At 48.5% G+C, this 23,072-nt stretch overlaps 1 protein-coding gene across 30 annotated transcripts in view; it reads left to right on the forward strand.

Annotated features, from left to right (window-relative positions):
• JAKMIP3 (Janus kinase and microtubule interacting protein 3) overlaps window positions 1-23,072 on the forward strand; it is a 118,753-nt gene that overhangs the window by 33,267 nt on the left and 62,414 nt on the right. For all 30 annotated transcript variants that reach the window (XM_064145339.1, XM_064145335.1, XM_064145364.1 and 27 more), the window contains exons 2-4: window positions 17,246-17,387; window positions 19,673-19,915; window positions 21,241-21,738. In XM_064145339.1, coding sequence (XP_064001409.1) covers window positions 19,781-19,915; window positions 21,241-21,738 — 633 coding nt within the window. In that variant the 5' untranslated portion in view covers window positions 17,246-17,387; window positions 19,673-19,780. The remainder of the gene's footprint in view (window positions 1-17,245; window positions 17,388-19,672; window positions 19,916-21,240; window positions 21,739-23,072) is intronic.

Below are 23,072 nucleotides of genomic sequence, written 5' to 3' on the forward strand. Positions count from 1 at the left end.
CTCAGTTGCAGTGTAATTTGTCTCTGAACCTCTGTAACAACGTCCCCAGAAACCAAGTGGACGACCACGTGTCTCATTTGGAGCTCTCTGCCAGAGACTCCAAGTTGGACCATTGTCACTGGCAGCCGTGTACAGAATGTTTTTAATGTCCGGACCAGATCTCACAGGTCCTAAGCCCACTGCATGGACTACTTCTCGCTTGATTTGATCAAAGGCTGCTTGTTGTTCAGGTCCCCACTCAAAATTGTTTCTCTTACGAGTCACATCATGCAGAGGTTTGACAATCTGACTGAAACCAGGAATGTGTAGTCTCCAAAATCCCACCACACCAAGGAAAGAAAGTGTGTCCTTCTTACTGGTGGGAACTGCCATAGTAGAGACTTTGTTGATCACATCCTGAGGAATGTAACGGCGACCATCCTGCCACCGCACTCCCAGAAACTGAATTTCTTTGGCAGGTCCTTTGACCTTGTCTCTCTTAATGGCAAAACCTGCTTGCAACAGAATGTCAATGATTTTGTTACCTTTCTCGAAGACTTCCTCAGCAGTTTGGCCCCACACAATGATGTCGTCGATGTACTGGATGTGCTCTGGAGCTTTACCTTTCTCCAGTGCATTGTGGATGACTGAGTGACAGATGGTTGAGCTGTGTTTCCACCCCTGAGGCAAACGATTGAACTGATACTGGATTCCTCTCCAGGTGAATGCAAACTGAGGCCTACACTCCTTTGCTATGGGAATAGAGAAGAAAGCATTAGCAATGTCTATGGTTGCATACCATTTAGCCTCCTTTGATTCCAGCTCGTACTGGAGTTCCAGCATGTCCGGCACAGCTGCACTCATGGGTGGCGTCACCTCGTTGAGGGCACGAAAGTCAACTGTCAGTCTCCAGTCGCCCGTAGGTTTGCGCACAGGCCAGATGGGACTGTTGAAAGGTGAATGAGCTTTCTCGATGACAGCCTGACTCTCCAATTGACGAATCAGCTGATGAATGGGCAACAAAGAGTCACGGTTAGTTCTGTACTGCCTATGATGAACAGTTTGAGTTGCAATTGGCACTTCCAGGTCCTCTATGTCATGATGTCCCACAACTGCAGATTCATCAGAAAGTTCAGGTCTAACAGACAATTTCAATTTATCATCCTCAATCTCTACAGATGCTATTCCAAAAGCCCATTTATGACCCTTAGGATCTTTGAAACAACCTTGTCTCAAAAAGTCAATTCCCAAAATGCAAGGCGCATCAGGACCAGTTACAATAGTATGTGTCTTCCACTCTTTACCAGTTAAACTGATCTCAGCCTGTACCTTAGTTAACTCTTGAGATCCACCAGTGATTCCAAAGATAGAAATGGACTCTGTCCCTTTACAATTAGATGGCAATAAAGTACACTGAGCACCTGTGTCAACTAAAGCCCTGTATTTCCGAACTCTTGAACTGCCAGGCCACCTAATGAATACATTCCAATAGATTCGGTTCTCTCCACTATCCCTTTCCTCCTCCTGGCTGGAGGCAGGGCACCCCTAATGCTGAACATGGCATGTGGGGTGTACACAGTGATTGGTGGTGTTGTGAGAGGAACTGCAACTGTTGGAACAATTGCAGTTGCTCTCGGGAGCTGAAGAAGTGACAGCTACTTTCCTGGCATTGCTGCCTCTGTTTCTGCCACTCTGCAGATCCCTGACCCTCTTTGAAAGAGCTGAAGTAGGTTTACCATCCCATTTGTTCATGTTCTCACCATATTTGTCACGCAGAAGTATCCACAGTGACGCACGTGATTGCTGCTGTCTAGGTGGAATTTGTCTCCTCCTAGGCTGGAATTGCCTTGCAGGAGGTGGGCGTCTGTTCCTGACTGCAGAAACATGCACCCATTCAGATGATGCAGGAATGGTATCCTTTACCAGATTTTTGAGATCCTCCTTCAGTTCTTTCATGCCATTTCTAATGCCATTCTCAATACTATCTTTCATCTCTGTAGTCATAGTCTTTATGGCACAGATTATACCAGAATGTGACAAGCTGTCCTCAATCTGTCTGAGCTGGTCAGTGAATTCACCAACAGTGAAAGATCTTCCATTATCACTCCTTGCTAGGAATTTACTGGCCAAGATGTTAGCATAGGATGAAGGAGCAAGCTTAATAAGCTTCTTCATGAGACCTGTTCCCAAAGGAATATCGTCAGGCTCATGAGTACCATGATCTCCATAAAGCACTTCCTTCACAGCAAACTCCTTCAGAAGCTTAATTCCCTGCTCAACAGTGTTCCACTTCTTGGCAGCCCATGGCAAATCATCTCGGGAAGGATATCTCATAGCCACAGCCAACAGAAGGCGTGTCCACAAGCTAACCCTACCAAGAGGACTTGCTAGGTGTTTGTCCACTCCACTCTCCTTAGTGAGTGGTCCCAGCTGCTTGGCAGACTTGTCTCCTACCTGCAGAGCATTAGCACCAATGCCACGGCATCTCACTAGCCAGCTTAAGATTGGCTCACCTGATTCCCTTGTGTATTCCTTCCTAACTTCCCTGACCTCTCTGAGTGGATCCTTTGAGCCTTGGATGTCATCTTCCTCCTCTTCCTCCTGTTGTTCTGGTGGTGCCGGGCCTAACACAATCTTCCTCATAGCATTCCTAAACTCATTGGAACCATCCTCTCTCTTAGCAGCTAACCTCACAGCACTCCTCTCACTTGAGTATTGTTGTCTCAGCACATCTACAAGGTCTCGCAGACTAACTGCCTCCTCTTCCTCCTCTTGCTGCTGATCACCAGAGGTCCCATCTCTTACATCCTCCTGCGAACCACTCTTTGTCTTAGCTTTTGCCTTAGCAGGTGCCAGAAAGGCCTGAGCAGCAACAGACTTGGATGTGTCTGCTGGAGGATTTGAATCATTAGGGGTCTGACTTGGAGGGTTTGAATCCTTAGGGGTCTGACCTGGAGCATTTGAATTATTGGAGGTCTGATTTGGAGCCTGTGAGTTCAGATCTGCCTTGCTTTTAACAGGAGGATTTTGGTTCTGGTCTGCTGGCTGGGGGTTCGGATTGGCTGAGCTGGTGTCATTAGGATTTGGACTGACTGGGCTAGCGTTACCAGCACTAGTAGTATTATTAACATTAGTGGGATTATTTGCCTCTCCTCCTGGGATGCCTGCCAACCCTGAGGTGTTATCATTTTTGCTGGGAACATTCTGATTTTGGGTACCTGCCTGTGCTCCTGAGGCTCCTGCTAAACTCTGTGCCTTGTTTTGGTTATCCTTATCATTGTTTACGCCAGTGGCGGGAACGCTGGCTGTGTTCCCAGAACCTACAGAGGAGGGTGGAGAGGCTGGCAAGGGGGAAGCCGATAACTGTGTTCCCTTGTTTTGCTGTGAAAGAGACTGCTTCTGAGACACAGAAATTTTCCTAGCTCTTACAGAAGCTGGTTTTGAATTTTTCACCAATAATGCCAAAATTAATATGAAATTTAAAACTACAAGAGCCAGTATAATGCCCAGCATCCCTGCCATGCTCTGTTTCGAGTAGCAATCCTTGCAGGGATTTGGCATTTCAGTTTGGGGCTGGATGACCCTCATGAGAGCAGTAGATAAAGCAGCATTTTGACTGATCGTCACATTATTGACAAAAACTCTTGTAATATCACTAGTAATATTCTCAGTGACACTAAAACCAGCATAACCAAGAATGAAATCACCCCAGCTCCAGAACATGTTTGAAACCTTAGCTTTAGCCTTCTTAAAAACTACATGAAGCAAGAAATAACCAATTTGATCTTTGATCCAATTGTACACAAAAAACCAGAAAACAGGCCACACAGCAATCCCCACCAAGTACAATAGCTGCTTGATTAGCTTCATCTTAATTCCCAGAGCTAATTTCCACTCACTGAAATCTCTAGCCCCACGTTGGGAAAGCCAATTAAAAATGTGATGGTTTGGGGGTTACCCCGCCCCCCCACACTTTTGTATTTGCCCCAGCTAACTCAGACGGACCCTGGGAATATAGATGAAGCAATTTATTTACAGCTAGCAGAATTTACAAGCAGCTATTTACAATATATACAGTTATATACAATTATATACAGTTATATACAAAGGATAAACAGTATAAAAGCACAACTCCCCTCCCAGAAACCTAAGTCCCCAGGAGGGGCTTTTAAACCACCCCAACACCTCCCCCGGCCCTCTCAACCTTACCCCAGTTCTCAGGAAGAAAAGAGGTGCAGCCAAGAGGTTAGGGAGCAAGGTTAGTAGGAGCAGGGTTAATGAGATGTGACCAGGTCTAAGGCAAAAGCAAGAGTGAGAAACAAAATGGAGAATGTTTTCTTCTTCTTCCCAGAGTTCTCAGCGTAACTGTGAGAGAAGTAGACACAATTGTTTTTCATTTCACTGCCCGTTATCTAGTTCTGTTACCAAAACATTCCAGCTTGCTTCAAACTAGCACAGCAGGGACATCTCTTGCAAGACCAGGTTGCTGAAGGCCCCATCCAACCTGGTTTGGAACACTGTCAGGCTTGGAGCCTCCACAACTTCCCTGGACAACCTGTTTCAGTGCCTCACCACTCTCATAGGGAAGAATTTCAGGCTAGGAAGCTTTTTACCTGCTCCAGCACATCTTCTGTGGCACAGGTTTCTCTTACAACACTACTATTGCTGTGCATTTGCACAGTTCTTTCCCATCTTTTGTCTGGATTTGCACAAGCTGAGCTTAATCTGGAGCACAGCAGCCCCAACTACTGCTGTTGGTTTAGCTCCAACCTGATGCTCCTGCTGAAGAGCTTTCCCAGATGAGATGCCAGCAGTTGCTGGGAACACAGGCCCCAGCAGGCAGCATTCACAGGGCAGGGGTTTGAAGTGACCTGGCCTTGAACACCTCCAGGCAGGGAGCATCCACAACCTCCCTTGGCAGCCTGTTCCAGTGTCTCCCCATCCTCACTGTGAGGATTTGTGCTAGTTTGAAGCTAGCTAGGATGTTTTGGTGAGGAGAGCTAGATTACAGGCTGTGAAAGGGAAACAATGGTGATGTCTACTTCACTCATAGGCCTGCTGAGAGGTATAAGAACAAGAATCCAGACAGATAAGGCACTTCTTCTTGGGGCATTGCCTGGGCTGAGTTTCTCTCTAGCCTCTCTGCTGTCTCTCTGATTAATCCACTTTGCTTCCTAACCCCCCTGGCCGAACCTCCATTCTTCCTTGGGACTGGGGTAAGCTTGAGAGGGGTGGGAGAAGGTGGAAGGGCAGTTGGGAGCCCCTCCTGGGGACTCAGGTTTCTGGGAGGGCTGTTGTGTTTCTGCATTACCTTTTACCTTGTCTATTTCTGTCTATAACTGCATATACTGTAAATCTCTGCTTGTATATTGAGCTAAGGTGCAAATATAAGCTGCATTCAAATTTCCAGAGCTGGCTGGGTCTAGTCTGGGTGATTTCCAAAGTGTGGGGGGGGTGGGGGTGGGAAACACCCAAACCATCACAAGATGTTTTCCAACAAATGCTGAAGTTAGGGTGAGACAGCCCTTACCCTCAGGTCCCCCATTAAGTCCTGGTGTATTTAAGAATGGGTCTGGTTTTGCCACACTGAGAAGAAGCCTGAAGCTGCCCCCACTATGAAACTGCAGAAATGGATGTCTGCATGCCAGAGAAATGGGGTTGAGGCAGCATCAGAGATCAAATCAGCTTTAAAAAATCAGATTATAGCTTAAAGATTCTCAGCCCTGTACATCTGGTTAATGTACAGGCACCTCCAGCAGAAATCACCTTGTCAAGGGCAGCAGCAGAGAAACTCCACCACATCTGCATGTCCTGGGCATGGCAGCAGCCTTGGAGATGGGGGGGTTCTGTCATAGAATCATAGAATAGTTATGGCTGGAAAGGCCATCTGAGATCATTCGGTCCAACCATCAACCCAACACCACCATGGCTGTGAAACCATGTCCCAGAGTGCCATGTCCACACGTTTCTTGGACACCTCCAGGGATAGTGCCTCCACCACCTCCCTGGGCAGCCTGTGGTGTCACATCAGCATTGTCAGGTTCTTCTCCCCAGAAGTCCTTCCCAGCAGTAGTCAATTTCCAGCAAATTCAGTCCCTTTTCCTTCTTTAAAACAAACAGAGGTTTGTTGCTTTGTAGCCAAGTGTAGGAGCCAAACAGCCCAGCTGGATCTTCTCAGTTGGGCTGAGAAGGGCAGGTTTGGTTTGCTTCTCCTTCTCAGTGTCTCACTTCAGTGATTTTTCACAGAGGGCTTGCCCACACCATGGGGCTGGGACACAGAGGTGCTGTGGAGAGAAGCCTTGTCTGCTTGGGCTGCTGACCTACAGCTGGATGCTCAGGAGTTGTTTCTGGCTTTCATCAAAGCTTTGCTTGATTTCAGAGGTCACTGGTGGCCCTTCCCATGCCTAGGATCATTTTCCAAGCTACTTAAGTAGCTTTAATCTCAGTAAACTCCCTTGCTGCAGATGGCCATGGGCAATGAGATGCCCCAGTTCCCAGTATCATAGAATCATTGAGTTTGGGAAAGCCCTCTAAAGTCTTCAAGTCCAACCCTCTGCCCAACAGCTCCATAACTGCTAGACCATGTCTCCATGTGCAGCATCTGCTCCTTTTTTGATCACCTCCTGGGATGGTGACTCCACCACCTCCCTGGGCAGCTTATTCTATTGTACAGGAGGATGGTGAAAACTTAAAGTTAGTAACTTCAGAAATTAGTGCTTCTCTAGCTTGGAGCTGCTGCTCTGACCTGTGAAAACCTTGACTTTTTAACCAGAGCTGAAGTAGAAACCCTCTTAGTTTGTGTTTTGTTATCAGTGTATGACTTGGACATCCCTTACATTTGTGTCTCTGCAACTCTTTCCTTGAGCAGCACAAACCCTTATGCTGGTGTCTTGGCTCCCACTTTGTTCTGAGGGACTGGACAAGGCCATGGATGAACAGCGTGGCCGTGCTCTACCTGAGCCCTGCAGAGCTCTGATGTAGTGAATTACCACGTTCCTTCAGGAAGGAGCACAAGGCTGAGTTCATAACCCTCAGAGCACATCATGATCTCCAGACCTGGTTTTAGATCCCTTTCCCCATGCTATGGCACTGTCATGTAAAAGACCTCTACATACCTCAACTAGTTGCAGCTAATTTTGTGACAATAAATATCAACTGTTGTCTTCAGTAGGCTTTTTCCACCCATTTCTCATGCCAGGTGTTTATTTGTGGTGACCTTGCAGTGCTGGGTCAAAGGCTGGGCTAGGTGAGCTTGAAGGTCTCTTCCAACCACACATTCTGTAGTTTAGCACTGCCCCCTCTAAGCGTTAAGGAGCTCCATTTGTGGTTCTCAGCACTGAATCTCAGCTGATGGTAGTGTGAGACGTGAACAGCTTCTCTCCCCCTGAGCTCATCTGTCAGCCCTAAATGGATGTTCTCCCAGGAGCATCTCTTGGATGTTGCTGCCAGAGGCTGGCTGGGTGAGAAAAGCATAGAATCATAGAATCAACCAGGTTGGAAGAAACCTCCAAGATCATCCAGTCCAACCTAGCACCCAGCCCTATCCAATCAACTAGACCATGGCACTAAGTGCCTGATCCAGGCTTTTCTTGAAGACCCCCAGGGACAATGACTCCACCACCTCCCTGGGCAGCCCATTCCAATGGGAAATCACTCTCTCTGTGAAGAACTTCTTCCTAATATCCAGCCTAGACCTACCCTGGCACAACTTGAGACTGTGTCCCCTTGTTCTATTGCTGGTTGCCTGGGAGAAGAGGCCAACCCCCACCTGGCTACAATGCCCTTTCAGGTAGTTGTAGACAGCAACAAGATCCCCCCTGAGCTTCCTCTTCTCCAGGCTAAACAGGCCCAGCTCCCTCAGCCTCTCCTCATAGGATTTGTGCTCCAGGCCCCTCACCAGCTTTGTTGCCCTTCTCTGGACACATTCCAGCACCTCAACATCCTTCTTGAATTGAGGGGCCCAGAACTGGACACAGCACTCAAGGTGTGGTCTGACCAGTGCTGAGTACAGGGGCAGAATAACCTCCCTTGACCTACTGGCCACACTGTTCCTGATGCAGGCCAGGATGCCATTGGCTCTCTTCTCCCTGTCTTTTCAGTTACGGTAATTTAAGAGATCTCCCTTGCACCAGAACTTACCCAAAGCTCTCTTGATGTTTCCCAGGGGTCAGCATCCTGTCTGAGATCATGCTGGAGGCCTCACACGTGATTCCATGAGATTTTGGACCTCCAGCCCCTCCCAGGACTGGCCTCACCAAGCGGATGTTTGTGGGAGAGAAATGGTCTTAGTCCCCATCACTGCCACCTTTGGTGAGGCCCCTAAAGCATCAGCACCACTGATCTGCAGTGAGTCTGGCAGCTTGATCTTACTTCTGCTTCCCTTCTAAATCTGTTTATAGGCTAAGGGAAGTGATTGTTCCCCTGTACTCAGCACTGGTGAGGCCACACCTTGAGTACTGGGTTCAGTTTTGGACCCCTCATTCCGAGAAGGACATTGAGGTGCTGGAGCATGTCCAGAGAAGGGCAATGAAAATGGTGAAGGGTCTGGAGAACAGGGCTGGTGAGCAGAGACTGGGGGGATTTGGATTGTTTAGCCTGGAGAAAAGGAAGCTGAGGAGAGACCTCCTGGCTCTCTACAACTCTCTGAAAGGAGGTTAGAAGGAGGTGGAGGTTGGTCTCTTCTCCCAAGGAACAAGTGACAGGATCAGAAGAAAAGGCTTCAAGTTGCCCTGAAGGAGATTTAGGTTGGACATGAGGAACAATTTCTTCCTCTCAGGGGTTATCAAGACTTGGCTCAGGCTGCCCAGGGCAGTGATAAATCCCCATTCCTGGATGTGTTTCAAAGAGGAGATGTGGTGCTGAGGGACATGCCAGACTTGGCAGAGTTAGAGAATGGTTGGAGTCAGTGATCTTAAAGGTCTCTTCCCACCAAAACGACTCTGTGATTCCCTGCCATGCTCACTATCAGAGATGGGCTGAAGCTGGGGGGAGGATTCTCAGCAGCTGTCAGTAACTGCCTGTTTAAACAGTGATATTTAGTAATGAAAACTGAGACCAGAAACCATTTGCTCCTCGGTGTCATTGGGTTGAAGGAGCAGCTTTTTCTATGGGCTTGATGGGCCTTTAATGACTTGGAGCTCTTTTCTTTCAGACATTGATCAACTTCCCACTCAAATTCTTGTCTGTTGCTTCTACATGTAAACTCTTAGCTTAGTTTAGAACTATGCTCACGTTTCCCCCAGCCTCGTGAAACTGCAGGTTGCATTAAAGATGTCATTTAAACATCCTTCAGGTGCTGCTGCACTTCAGCAGCTTCTGCTGACAGAGAAAGGTGTGCAGTCACCTCTCTCCCAAGCAACTCTGAACTATGTGGACATTAGGAAGAAGTTCTTTACTCTGAGGGTTGTGGAACACTGGCCCAGGTATGTGGTGGAGGCTTCATCTCTGGAGACATTCAAGGTCGGGCTTGATGGGACTCTGAGCAGCCTGATCTGACAGGGAAGGCTGGAGAGGGACTGTGGTGACAGCATCATAGAATCATAGAATGGTCCAAGCTGGAAGGGGCCTCCAGAGGTCATCTAGTCCAACATCCCAGCAGCTGGCAGGGACATTCTCCACTGGATCAGGTTCTCAGAACCCTGTTGAGCCTCACCTTGAATATCTCCGGGGATAGGGTCCCAACCACATCCCTGGGCAACCTGTTCCAGTGTTCCACCACCCTCATGGTAAAGAAGTCCTAATGTCCATTGTTTGCTTCCTCCTGTCTGTCTCTCCCTTTCAGAGATGTCACCATCAGAGACATCACATCAGTGTAGATGAAGGTGAATCTGGCAGGGTTCTTTCCCTGGGGGATAGGTCAGGCTGGTGTCTCCCACAGCTTCAAGGTCATTGTGTTGAGTGGCTGTGAGCAGGACCTTCTGCAGCAGGAAGACAGCCAGGGGGACAGAATGGAGTGTTCAGAGAGCTCCTGAGGTTGGACATTAGGAGGAAGTTCTGCACAGTGAGGGTGCAAAATACTGGAACAGGTTGCCCAGGGATGTGGTTGAGGCCCCATCCCTGGAGACACTCAAGGTCAGACTTGATATGTCCCTGGGCAGCCTGATCTAGTCGGAGGTGTCCATGATGTGGGGTTGGAGAAGATGACATTTAAGAGTCCCTTTCAACATGATGTAGTCTTTGAATCACATTGAGGATGTCCCTGCTCACTTTGAATGGTTTGGACTGGATGACCTTTGGAGCTCCCTTTCAGCCCAAACCATGCTATAATTCTGTGACATATCCTTTCACATGGCAGTGTCTTCTCTGAGTAACCATGGTCAGCCTGAAACATATCGTGGTCCTTCCTCACTGCCCAGCTCCCCAGAGCTGGCTTTGATGAGCATGAGTCATTCTGAAATTAGTCTTAATTCTGCAATCTCTGCCACAGTGTTTGTGTTGCTGCAGCAGAGGCTGTTATTTTCCAGCTGATTTATAAATTGAATAAACCCAAGAACTGCAAATCTTTCCTAGCAGTGTTATAGTTCAGCAGTGCCTTTTCCACCCAGCTCCAGCTGTGTTGTGTGTTTGTGCAGGAGAGGGCTGGAGATGTAACATTAAATTGTTAGTTAAGGATGTTAATAACAGGCTGGAAACGTTTCCATCCAGTGCTTCTGGATCATGGAATGCCATCTGGGTGACAGCTGATTGTAGTTAATTACAGGGGCAGGAATTCCTTGGGAAGATGGCTGGCATGACTCAAACAGTTGGTTTGTGATCAGGATAATGGAATGACACAATATTAAACCCAGGGAATTAAGGCTGAAAGGCATTGCTGATGATCCTCTCCAGATCAGTGGTCTTATTCCCAGTTGCACTGGGAATTTATTGATTCATAGAATGGTTTGGATTGAAAGGCACCTTGAAACTAGATGATCTTCAAGGTCACTTCCAACCCAAACCACTCTATGGATCTATGAAATCCCACAGGCTGTGGAATTACTGCCAGTAACTCCAGTAGATTTCTGTGCCTTAAAGTGTTTTGGAATGTTGGAGAGAAAAGAAAAGGTCTACATTATAGCCACTCCTAAAGAATTTGGTTGTCCTCAAAGTCCCTTCGCCGTCCCTGGGGCAGTTCAAGGCAGGATTGGACGTGGCACTTGGTGCCATGGTCTAGCCTTGAGCTCTGTGGTAAAGGGTTGGACTTGATGATCTGTGAGGTCTCTTCCAACCTTGATGATACTGTGATACTGTGTGAATTCCCACAGGCTATGGGATTACTGCCAGTAACTCCAGTAGATTTCTGTGCCTTAAAGTGTGGTGGAATGTTGGAGAGAAAAGAAGAGGTCTACATTATAGTAGCCACTCCTAAAGAATTTGGTTGTCCTCAAGGTCCCTTCCAACCCAAACCATTCTCTGAATCCATAAATTGTATCACTTTCTCCAGTAAGATGTAAGAGTTAGGCTGGTAGTGTGCTTTAAAATGTGCCTTCATATGTAGCAGCACTTAGGTTTTCAGTACTGAAGTTATCTTAATCATAGAACTATGGTTTGGATTGGAAAAGACCTTTAAGGTCATCCATTTCCAGTGCCCCCTGCTATGAGCAGGGACACCTTCCACTAGCCCAGGTTGCTCATCCAACCTGGCCTTGAACACCTCCAGGGAAGGGACATCCACAACCTCCTTGGGCAACCTGTTCCTATGTCTCCTCACTCACACAGGGAAGGATTTCTTCCTTATGCTCTCCTTTTGTACTCCCTCTTTTGATACCAGTGTGTGTGAATGTTACAGAGGGGTTTGAGTCTGGGTTTGGGGTAAGATATAATGAGGCCCATGTGAAGGTTATTGAATAATTTATTAATACATACAAAGAGAACTTTTCCCCCAAACTTACATACAACTAACCCAGACAAATCCTTTGATATGGTTGGTAAAACTCTTTTGCAGAATGCTTGTACACAACCAAGTTAAGCAACTTGGGAAAGGTTTTAGAACTGTTTCTGATCAGAGACTCTTGCAGCATAAACTGCTGCTGGTGAAGTTAATGAAATTGCTTTAGTGACTCGAATCAAGAGAGTTCAAATACTCAATAGCTGGAAGTCTCAATATCTGCTAGGAGCAGCTGTTGATTTGTTGGAAGGTAGGAGAGCCCTGCAGAGGCACCTGGACAGGCTGGATAGGTGGGCAGAGGCCAATGGGATGAGATTGAACAAGGCCAAGTGCAGGGTTCTGCACTTTGGCCACAACAACCCCAAGCAGCACTACAGGCTGGGGACAGAGTGGCTGAGAGCAGCCAGGAGGAAAAGGACCTGGAGGTACTGATAAATAGCAGGCTGAAGATGAGCCAGCAGTGTGCCCAGGTGGCCAAGAGAACCAATGGCATCCTGGCCTGCATCAGGAACAGTGTGGCCAGCAGGACAAGGGAGGTCATTCTGCCCTTGTACTCAGCACTGGTCAGGCCACACCTTGAGTGCTGTGTCCAGTTCTGGGCTCCTCAATTCAAGAGAGATGTTGAGGTGCTGGAAGGTGTCCAGAGAAGGGCAACAAAGCTGGTGAGGGGCCTGGAACACAAACCCTGTGAGGAGAGGCTGAGGGAGCTGGGGGTGTGCAGCCTGCAGAAGAGGAGGCTCAGGGGGGAACCTCATTGCTGCCTACAACTACCTGAAGGGAGGCTGTAGCCAGGTGGGGTTGGTCTCTTCTCCCAGGCAAGCAGCAACAGAACAAGGGGACACAGTCTCAAGTTGTGCTGGGGGAGGTCTAGGCTGGATGTTAGGAGGAAGTTGTTGGCAGAGAGAGTGATTGGCATTGGAATGGGCTGCCCAGGGAGGTGGTGGAGTCACTGTCCCTGGAGGTGTTGAAGCAAAGCCTGGATGAGGCACTTAGTGCCATGGTCTGGTTGAGTGGCTAGGGCTGGGTGCTAGGTTGGACTGGATGATCTTGGAGGTCTCTTCCAACCTGGTTGATTCTATGATTCTATGATCCAGGCAAGACAAAGCATGTATAAGCCTGCTTTGGGCCTATGGGCCCTCCAGGACAGTGAAGAAAGCAGCTTTCCATTTATCCAAATTGGAAACAATATCTAGGAAGCCTGCTTTGAAAAGGTCCTAAGTCTCTTGTGTTTTACCATGAAGTAAGTGGTCACCTAACTGGCACACAGCTGTGTTTTGTGTTTGAACATAACCAAAAAGCCTCATGTGTAAAACACAAAGAAAAATCACAGTATCACAGTATCACAGTATCACCAAGGTTGGATGAGACCTCACAGATCATCAAGTCCAACCCTTTACCACAGAGCTCAAGGCTAGACCATGGCACCAAGTGCCACGTCCAATCCTGCCTTGAACAGCTCCAGGGACGGCGACTCCACCACCTCCCCGGGCAGCCCATTCCAGTGTCCAATGACTCTCTCAGTGAAGAACTTTCTCCTCACCTCCAGCCTAAATCTCTCCTGGCGCAGCTTGAGACTCGTCAGTTGATGAGATTCAGATACATTTTGGGGGGCTGCAAACAGGTTGCCCAGGCAGGTTGTGGATGCCTCCTCCTTGGAGAGGTTTTCAAGGCCAGGTTGGGTGAAGCCTTGAGCAACCTGGTCTAGTGGAAGGTGTCCCTGCCCATGGCAGGGTTGGGGGAGAATTGGAATTAGATGATCTTTAAGGTCCTTTTCAAACCTCATTCTATGAACCTATGAAACTATCCACGTGGTGAGTCTGTGCAGAGGAGCCTGTGTGAGCTGCCCCTGTGTGGAGCTTAAAAGGTACAGGCTTTGCCTTGAGTTTTGTAACTGTACTCCAGCCACCAATGGGTTAAAAATAACCACATCTGGGGGATTAATCTTTCAGGGCAAAATCCAGGTCAGTCAGGATTTGACATGTGTCTCTTAAAGCCTTGACCAGGCTTCATCTGCAGAGACTCATTGCTGTATTGGGGGGCTGGGGGGTTTGCTGTGTTTAATTTTAATCTGATACCACAGCATCCCAGGACAGTGGGGGTTGAAAAGGACTTACAGAGATCATGCAGTCCAGCCCCCCTGCTCAAGGGCACCCACAGCAGCTTGCCCAGCATCACAATGGCCAAGTGGGTTTGGAGGCTCTCTAGAGGAGATTCCACAGCCTCTCTGGGCAGCCTGCTGCAGGGCTCTAGCACCCTCAAACCAAACAAGGTTCTCCTCTTAGGTTCCAGTTTGTGCCTGTTGTCCCTTGTCCTGTCACTGGGCACTACTGACAGGAGTCTGGCCCCACCTTCTTGCCTCCCACCCTTTAGCCAAATTCTGAAGCTTGGTGCCTCCCAAGTACTAAAGGCCAGGGTGTCACTGGGTGGGGACTACACAGTTTGTGCCCACTGGAACTGTTTCACCTAGGCTGCAACCTGGGTAGAACCATGGCAGACTGAAAAGCTCTGGGGGTAGGACTAAAAGAGATTGATGCTCAAGTCATCTTTGTTTTACCAGTTAGAAGAAAGGATATTTAAATACCACAGAAGGACATTGAGCTCCTGGAGCAGGTCCAGAAAAGGGCAACAGAGCTGGTGAAGGGTGTGGAGAACAGGGCTGGTGAGGAGAGACTGAGGGAACTGAGGGTGTTCAGCCTGGAGAAAAGGAGGATGAGAAACCTTCTGAGTTTCTACAACTGCTTGAAAGGAGATTGGAGCCAGGTGGAGGTCGGTGTCTTCTGCCAAGGAATATGTGATAGGACAACAGGAAATAGCCTGAAGTTGCCCCAGGGGAGGTTTAGGTTGGACATGAGGAGCAATTTCTTCCCCTTGAGTGTTGTCAGTGTCTGGCCCAGGCTGCCCAGGGCGGTGGTGGAATCCCCATCCCTGGAAGGGTTTCAAAGCCATGGAAATGTGTTGCTGAGGGCCACAGGTTAGTGTTGGCAGTGCTGGGGTAATGGTTGGGCTGGATGATCTTCAAGGGTCTTTTCTAACCAAAACAGTTCTGTGACTCTGTGGCAATATTTGGCGATGTACCAGAGGCTCAAAGGTTTGCCCCAGCTGATTGATGCCAATGAGTGATCAAAACCAGAGGCTCCAGTGCTGAGAAGGCTGTGTCATGCACTGCTGCACAAACAGTGCTCAGAAGGCTGTGTCATGCACTGGAGATGTTCAGTGTTCGCACAAACAGCCTTTTGCTTGAGCTCTACTGTGCCTGAAATCTTGGTCCTGGTGACTGGGATGTATGAATTCAATGTGAAGTGCAGTGGACTCTTGGTTTTGGCAGCTGCCACCCGAAGAACACATTTCCCAGTTAGCCCTGGTGGTTGATTGAGGAGTCAGGAGCAAAGGAACGTTGAGCCCTGCTGAAAGCAGCTTCTGATGCGTTATTGATGCTTGTTTCAATATCAGACATGGCAAGAAGCACACACCTGAAGTGTTCTCCCAGAAGCACCAACAAAGACCTTGCTGCTCCTTTCAGATGATGTATCTGACAGGAACTGAAAACACAAAGGCAGCATAGCTGCTTTAACTGGTTTTAGAGGCAACGGCTATGGGCCCAAGGTGTTGTGGCATCCCTATCCCTGGAGGGGTTTCACAGCCATGGAGATGCGCTGAGGGCCATGGGTTAGAGGTAAGGTGGCATTGCTGGGTTAGGAGTTGGATTCTGTGGTCCTGGAGGTCTCCTGCAGCCAAAATAACTCTGTGATTCTATGGCAGGACCTTTTGAGGCTCTGCAGTCACTCTTTTCACCTCCCCCTGCTGGCTGTTCCATACGTTGACTAGCTCCCAGTGCAGAGCACCAAGCACCCCAGGAGCAGCAGGACCATGAGAAGCCATCCCTGGGCTATGTCCAGCACAAAGGTGTTGGAAACGTTTGTGTGGAAATCTCTTCTTCTCAGTGCTTGGGACAACTGTCATTTGCAGGCTGGCACATGTCCACCAGGCTCCAGATGGCCTCTCTGTGCACTGGCTCACAGCAGCAGACACTGGTGTCTCTGTCTGACAAGAATAGCACTTTGAGTGACACAGATCACAGTGTCAGTACTCTCAACAATGGGGTTTGTCCCACTGCACCCCCAGAAGGTGTCTTACCCCACCCAGCCTCATTACTGTCCCTGGAATAACAGCCCAGCAGACACCAGCTGGAACAGGTTGCTCAGAGAGTTGTGGATGTCCCCTCCCTGGAGGTGTCCGAGGCCAGGTCGGAGGAGGTGTTGAGCAACCTGGGCTAGTGGGAGGTGTCCCTGCCCATGACGGAGAAGAGAGTTCCCTTCCAACTTAAGCATTCTGTGATGGATCCAAGTTGTGCATCCCTTTGTGACCCCCCCTTGTGTTTAAGACCAGGTTGGATGAGGCTTTGAGCAACCTGGTGTAGTGGGAGGTGTCCCTGCCCACGGCCAGAGGAGGCCACAGCAATGATGGGAGGGCTGGAAGCCATCTGTTGTGAGGCCAGGCTGAGTTGGGGTTGTTCAGTCTGGAGAAGAGAAGCTTCCAGAAGACTTTTGGTGGCTTTTGACTGCTTAAATGGGCTAAGCAGAAAGCTGGGAATGGACATTTGAGCAGGGCCTGTTGTGACAGGGCAAGGAGTGATGGCTTCAAACTGGAAAAAGCTGGATTGAGATGAGATATTAGGAAGAAATCCCTCCCCACACAGATGGTGAGGCAGTGCAATAGGATTTGCAGAGAAATTCAGCTCTAAATGTGCTCAAAGCCAGGAACAAATCAAGTTTTGGCATCTCTGATGGACACAGCCACATCCTGGGCAGCACTTCCACCCACACAGTTTTCTAAATGCTTATGGTGAGGCCACCACAACCACGCTGCCTCTGCAGACTCCTTCCCACCCTGTGTGAGCAGACCTACATGGAAGGTAGCCCTTAGAATCACAGAATCAACCAGGTTGGAAGAGACCTCCAAGATCATCCAGTCCAACCTAGCACCCAGCCCTAGCCAGTCAACCAGACCGTGGCACTAAATGCCTCATCCAGGCTTTTCCTGAACACCTCCAGGGATGGTGACTCCACCACCTCCCCAGGCAGCATCTGCTCTAACCTCCCTGCCATGGGCAGGGACACCTATGACTAGACCAACTTGCTGAAAGCTTCATCCAGCCTGGCCTTGGACACCTCCAGGGAGGGGGAATCCACAACTCTGTGGGCAACCTGTTGCAGTGTCTCCCCATTTATAGATCCCCCAGGCTCTTCTCTTTTCTCCCTCATGGATGCAGCTCTTTGCCCTTACAGCTCCAGTGCAGCTGGTCTGTTGCTATTATTATTGCTGTTATCACTATTGTTACTACACTTTGATCTCACTATTATTGTTTTACCATTACTATTTTCTGTTATTTTATGATTCCAGCTGCCCTGACCTTCTGAACCTCCTTAACTGTGCTCGGACAGGGAATAGATCTGCTCCGTTGTGGTTTGGACTGCGAGCAAGGATGAATAAACCAAAGCATTGAAGGTCATTGTCCAGCAAGATCATTATCCACCTGCACAAGGTTGGTATTAACAAGGTTGGAACTGTTTTCCCAAAGTTGAGCTTTTTGGGGTATTTTTGTGGTCTGCCTTAAACAAATCATAGAATCATTTCAGGTGGAGAAGACCTCCAAGATCATGGAGTCCAATCATCAACCTAACACCACCATGGCCACTAAAACATGTCCCCAGGTGCCATGTCCACAATTTTTTATAACACCTCCAGGGATGGTGACTCCACCACCTCCCTGGGCAGCCTGTTCCAATGCCTGACCACTGTTTCTGTTCCCAAATTCCTTGGAGTGAGTTTGTGTCTTGCTCTCAGGCTCCTTACTCCTGGCAGTCACGTGCAGCTGGGATGTGGATCTTGCAAGGATAGGAGTTTTCAGTAGCTGGTATTGATTACAGTTGTTGAAAATATAAAAATGTATTGATTGTTTTATTATCAAAGCTTCTTTACATCCTGGAGAATCACAGAATCACAGGATATCAGGGGCTGGAAGGGACCTCAAAAGCTCATCCAGTCCAATCACCCTGCCAGAGCAGGATCACCTATACCAGATCACACAGGAATGTGTCCAGGCAGGCCTTGAATATCTCCAGAGAGGGAGACTCCACAACGCCCCTGGGCAGCCTGCTCCAGTGTTCTGTCACCCTCATAGGTTAAAAATTCTTCCTCATGTTTACATGGAATTTCCTATGCCTCAGCTTCCACCCATTGCCCCTTGGCCTGTCATTGGGCACCACTGAGCAGAGCCTGGCTCCAGCTTCCTGGCACTCACCCTTTGCATCTTACCCTCAGTAAGAAGAGAAGGCTGAGAGGAGGCATCATTGCTCTCTGCAACTACCTGAAAGGAGCTTGGAGTGAGGTTGATGTTGGTCTCTTCTGGAGATAAGAGAAGAAATGGGCTTATGTTCTGTCAGGGGAGGCTTAGGTTGGAGATAGGAACAATTTCTTTGCTGCAAGAGTGGTCAGGCATTGGAACAGGCTGCCCAGGGAGGTGGTGGAGTCACCATCCCTGGAGGTGTTTAAGAAATGTCCATATCAGGACATGGTTTAGTGGCCATGGTAGTTGGGCTACAGTTGGAGTTGGTGATCTTGAAGGTCTTTTCCAACCTTTGTGATTCTGTGATTTTAAGCTTGGCACAATCTCTGCAGACATTCATAACCTTCCCCCATCCCAGAACAGTGCTGGTTTGTCTTGGGCAAAATGTTGAAGAACTTTGGAGTAGAAATCAACAACTCCTTGTAGCTTTTAGCCCCATGCTTGATACTCTAGCATCTGTTCTGCTGGCAAGTCTGAAGTGATCACTATCAGTTGTCTGTGTTAAGTAATCCATGAATGTGCTGGGATTAATGAGTTGGCATGAAGTCCAAATCTTCAGTTAAGATGTGGATTCCTTGGAGCTGAGGCCACTTCCACCTGGCCCTTTGCTGTGTAATGGAATGAATGTGCTTGTCTCAGGGTTCTGGGGTTGGTTGAGTTTTGGTTTGGCTTTTTTTTTTTTGCTTAGATTTAATCCAAAACCTCTTATTATGAATAAAACTCCTACACTGTCTCCACACTTAGACAAACCTGTACAATCTTAATTGCTGTTTTGATGATGTTTTTGATGGCTGCACACTCCTGCACCGCAAGCTTCTGCTGCCTCTGGGAGATCCCTGCTTGCTTCTGGAGCTTCTTACTATTGTTACCACTTTTCTTGTTTTCATGATTCATAGAATGGATTTGGGTTGGAAGGGAGCTCAAAGATCATCTACTTCCAACCCCCAATGGCAGGGGATTTGAACTAGATGATCTTCAAGGTCCCTTCCACTAGAGCAGGTTGCTCAAGGCCTCATCCAACCTGGCCTTGAACACCTCCATGGAGGGCCATCCAGGACCTCCATGAGCAATGTGTTCCAGTGTCTCCTGAACCTCTGAAAAGCTTTTGTAGGAAACCAAACACTGGTTTTGTAAAGACCTTTCTGGTAAAGCACAGAAAATAATTTTCCAAGCTGCTGTAGTCTCCAAGCTGTGATGGTACCAGGGGAGGATGCTTGGACATCTACATCCCTGCACCACATGGGTTCCAGTGAGACAGAACCTTTGTGGTTTCTAATTTCAATGTTTTGCTCTCTGCAGGTGAAACACAAAATATTATTACACCTGACAATGTCTGGCTCTCATTTTACCCAGGGAAAAGCCACTTTAGCTGGCTGATGTGGACCTCACCCTCTAGAAACATCCACATTGCTTGGTGGGTCTACATCACCTACCCACCTCTGGTGCTCTGACCATGGTTAATGTGGTTTCCCTCCTTCCAGGCAAGTAAGAAAATGTAGAGGGAGGGAGGCAAGGACAAGAAGCCCGGAGCAAGCACTGGGCCAGGGGCCTCTGGGCAGGACCTCCCCTCCCTGCGGCGCAGCCTCACCATGTCCAAGAAGGGCTCCAGCAGCCGAGCTCGGGGGGAGAAGCCGGACGCCTTGGCTGCCTTGCAGGCTGCCAATGAAGAGCTCAGGGCCAAGCTCACCGACATCCAGATAGAGCTGCAGCAGGAAAAGAGTAAGGTGTGCATCTCTGCTTCCCTCCTTCACCAGAGCAAGGGCAGTCTGCTGTCTCTGACTGGTTGTGTTGGAGCACACCTCTAAGGTCGTTGAGTCCAAACATTAACCCAGCACTACCAGGTCACCACTAAGACACACAATCATAGACCTGTTTTGGATGGAAAAGACCTCTAAGATTATCAAGTCCAACTATCAACCAACTCCACCGTGGCCACTAAACCATCTCTCCAAATGCCATGTCCACAGGTTTCTTAAATACCTCCAGGGATGGTGACTCCACCACCTCCCTGGGCAGCCTGTTCCAATGCCTGACCACTTGCAGCAAAGAAACTGTTCATAATCTCCAACCTAAACCTCTCCTGCCACAATTTCAGGCCATTTCCTCTTATTCTATCACCTGATACTAGGAAGAGGACTCTACCCATCCCACCTCACTACAACATCCATGTCCCTCATCACAACATATCCATGGCTCTGAAACTCCTCCAGGAATGGGGATTCTACTACTGCCATGGGCAGCCTGGGCCAGCCCTTAACAACCTTTCTAGGCAAGAAATTGTTCCTAATGACCAACCTAAACCTCTCCTGGTTGTATGTGCCAGTGTGATATGAATGATGTTTGTTCTGTGATCTTTACTGCACAGGACTGACTGGAACATTTTTCCCAGTAACCACCAGTTTTCCAAGTATCCAAGCTGTGGATATTCACTTCTTAATGCTGCCTTCAGTAGTGCCCAGGCAGCTCTGATAGAACATTGCAGAGCAGGCAGAGGTGTGCTCCTGACTGCATTCCTGACAAATCCATCACTAAAGATCCCCACAGGTACCTTCTAGACCTCAAGTCCAGCAACAGCTGTGACAGTGTTTGGAAATGTTTGCCACAAGTTGTCCTTTTCCCTAGGAAAATGTTTTAGGCAAGATTCTCATTTGTATTTTCTTCACAACAAATGCCTCAAGAGAGGAGATCTTTGTCAATCTGCAGAATGAAGGTTGTGGTTCTGTGTGAGGCAAGACAAACCAACTTTCACTCCGAGCACAGGCATGTGTTAAGATCTGACCTCCACCATGTTTAGATGAGATCATAGGTTGGATTCATATAATGGTTTGGGCTGGAACCTTAAAGATCATCTAGTTGGGTTTGGGCTGGAACCTTAAAGATCATCTAGTTGTCATCCCCCTCCCACGGCCAGGGACACCTCCCACTAGACCAGGTTGCTCAGGCCCCATTGAACACCTCTGAGGGGGACCATCCACAAGCTCCCTGGGAAACCTCTAATTTGTATTAATGATTTTCATGATTAAAAACATGTTTCTGGTTTTCCTTGCAGGTCAGCAAGTTGGAAAGAGAGAAAAACCAGGAGGTGAAGCAGATCAAAGAGCACGAACAGCATAAAAGTACAGTGGTGGTGACAGAGCTCAAGGTCAAACTTCATGAAGAGAAAATGAAGGAGCTCCAAGCTGTTCGAGAAACACTCTTGAGGCAGCACGAATCTGAGCTGCTTAGAGTAATAAAAATTAAAGACAATGAAATCCAGAGACTGCAAACCCTGCTCAACTCAGTACGTGATGGGGCTCCCGACAAGGTCAAAACGGTGCTGCTGTCAGAGGCCAAGGAGGAGGCCAAAAAGGGCTTTGAGGTGGAGAAAATCAAAATGCAGCAAGAGATTTCTGAGCTGAAGGGGGCTAAGAAACAAGTGGAAGAGGCTTTAACCATGGTCATCCAGGCTGACAAAATCAAGGCAGCAGAGATAAGGAGTGTCTACCACCTGCACCAGGAGGAGATCAGCAGGATCAAGAGGGAGTGTGAGAGGGAGATCCGTAGGCTGGTACGTGCTGGTGCCTCCTTCTGTGGTGTTACTGACAGAATGTTGATAGTAAGGAGATGAATGTTCAGGTGAAGGGACAAGGATGGGCATCCAGAGCTCTGGAGCCCCTTCAAATCTGGTTTGCATTTACTAGGGAGACCCATAGGCTGGTACATGCTGGTGCCTCCTTCTGTGGTGTTACTGACAGAATGTTGATAGTAAGGAGATGAATGTTGAGGTGAAGGCACAGGGATGGGCATCCAGAGCTCTGGAGCCCCTTCAAATCTGGTTTGCATTTACCAGCAGAGATGTCACAATGTCCTTTTAAAAACTGTCAGGATGTGCTGTAAGAACTTTTTTATCCATGTCACAGCCTGTTGATGTTGATCATGTTCCAGATATCAGGACAGGCCTTGGGTTGCTACCTGGTTAGGGGATGTCTACCAAAAAGTTGTGTTCCTTGGCCCATGCCTCTGCTTCCCCACTATTTGTTCTGTGCTGATTCACCTTGGTCCTCCCTCTGCCTGCCTTTGCTACTTCCTCCTACAATGAGCTTCACACAATTCCCAAATGCTCTTCCTTCTGCATTGCCATAGTGAGTCCTGCACCCTGTAGGCAATGACCCCCTCACAATTAAAGGTGCTCAGGAAGAGACTCCTCTATGTGGTGCACCTTAGTGGCTTTCACCCAGAACCAGGCACTGGTGCTCCTCCTTTGGTGGTCCCTCATGAGAAGCAACTCAGTGGGGTCCCCACCTCAGAGGGTTACTGGAGGTCCTCACTCACCATTGCTCATTGAGGCCTCTCTGGGTCTTTGTGCTGATCAGCCCTCAGTCACCTCATGAAAGTGTTTGAGTCTCAGATGCCACACTGAGTCTCAAAGGTCCTGTCTCCATGTTTATGGCTTTGAATATCCTCCACTGTGTCTGGAACTTGTTGGAAAGGTTAAATCAGATCATGGAGCTTGGAAAAGGGGGGAACTCCCTGCAGGAGGGAGCTCCCTAGAGGAGGGAAGTCTCTGCTGAAAGCCTGGCAGGCCACCAAGGCTTTCTGCGTTTTAGGATGATTTCTTCTCCACCACCACCTCAGAACACAGCTCATCATTCTCAGTCCTGTGAGTGCAGGGCTGATGTCCAGGACTGACCCCTGGGCTCTTGCTGCCATTCCCAAGGACATGGGACAAACACAGCACCCATGCTCTAATGATGCACCTTCCAAGTCTTGTCTCAGTGTTCGTTTGAAGTCCCCATCTGTTTGTGTTTGCCATGCTCTGTTGTAGCACTCAGTGTCTCAGAATGAAGTCACCTCTGTCACTGTCCCATGGCTGTTGTCCAAACCCTAAAGAAAGATTTGAAA

The sequence above is a fragment of the Pogoniulus pusillus genome, chromosome 6, assembly GCF_015220805.1.
Source record: "Pogoniulus pusillus isolate bPogPus1 chromosome 6, bPogPus1.pri, whole genome shotgun sequence".
Lineage (NCBI taxonomy): Eukaryota > Metazoa > Chordata > Aves > Piciformes > Lybiidae > Pogoniulus > Pogoniulus pusillus.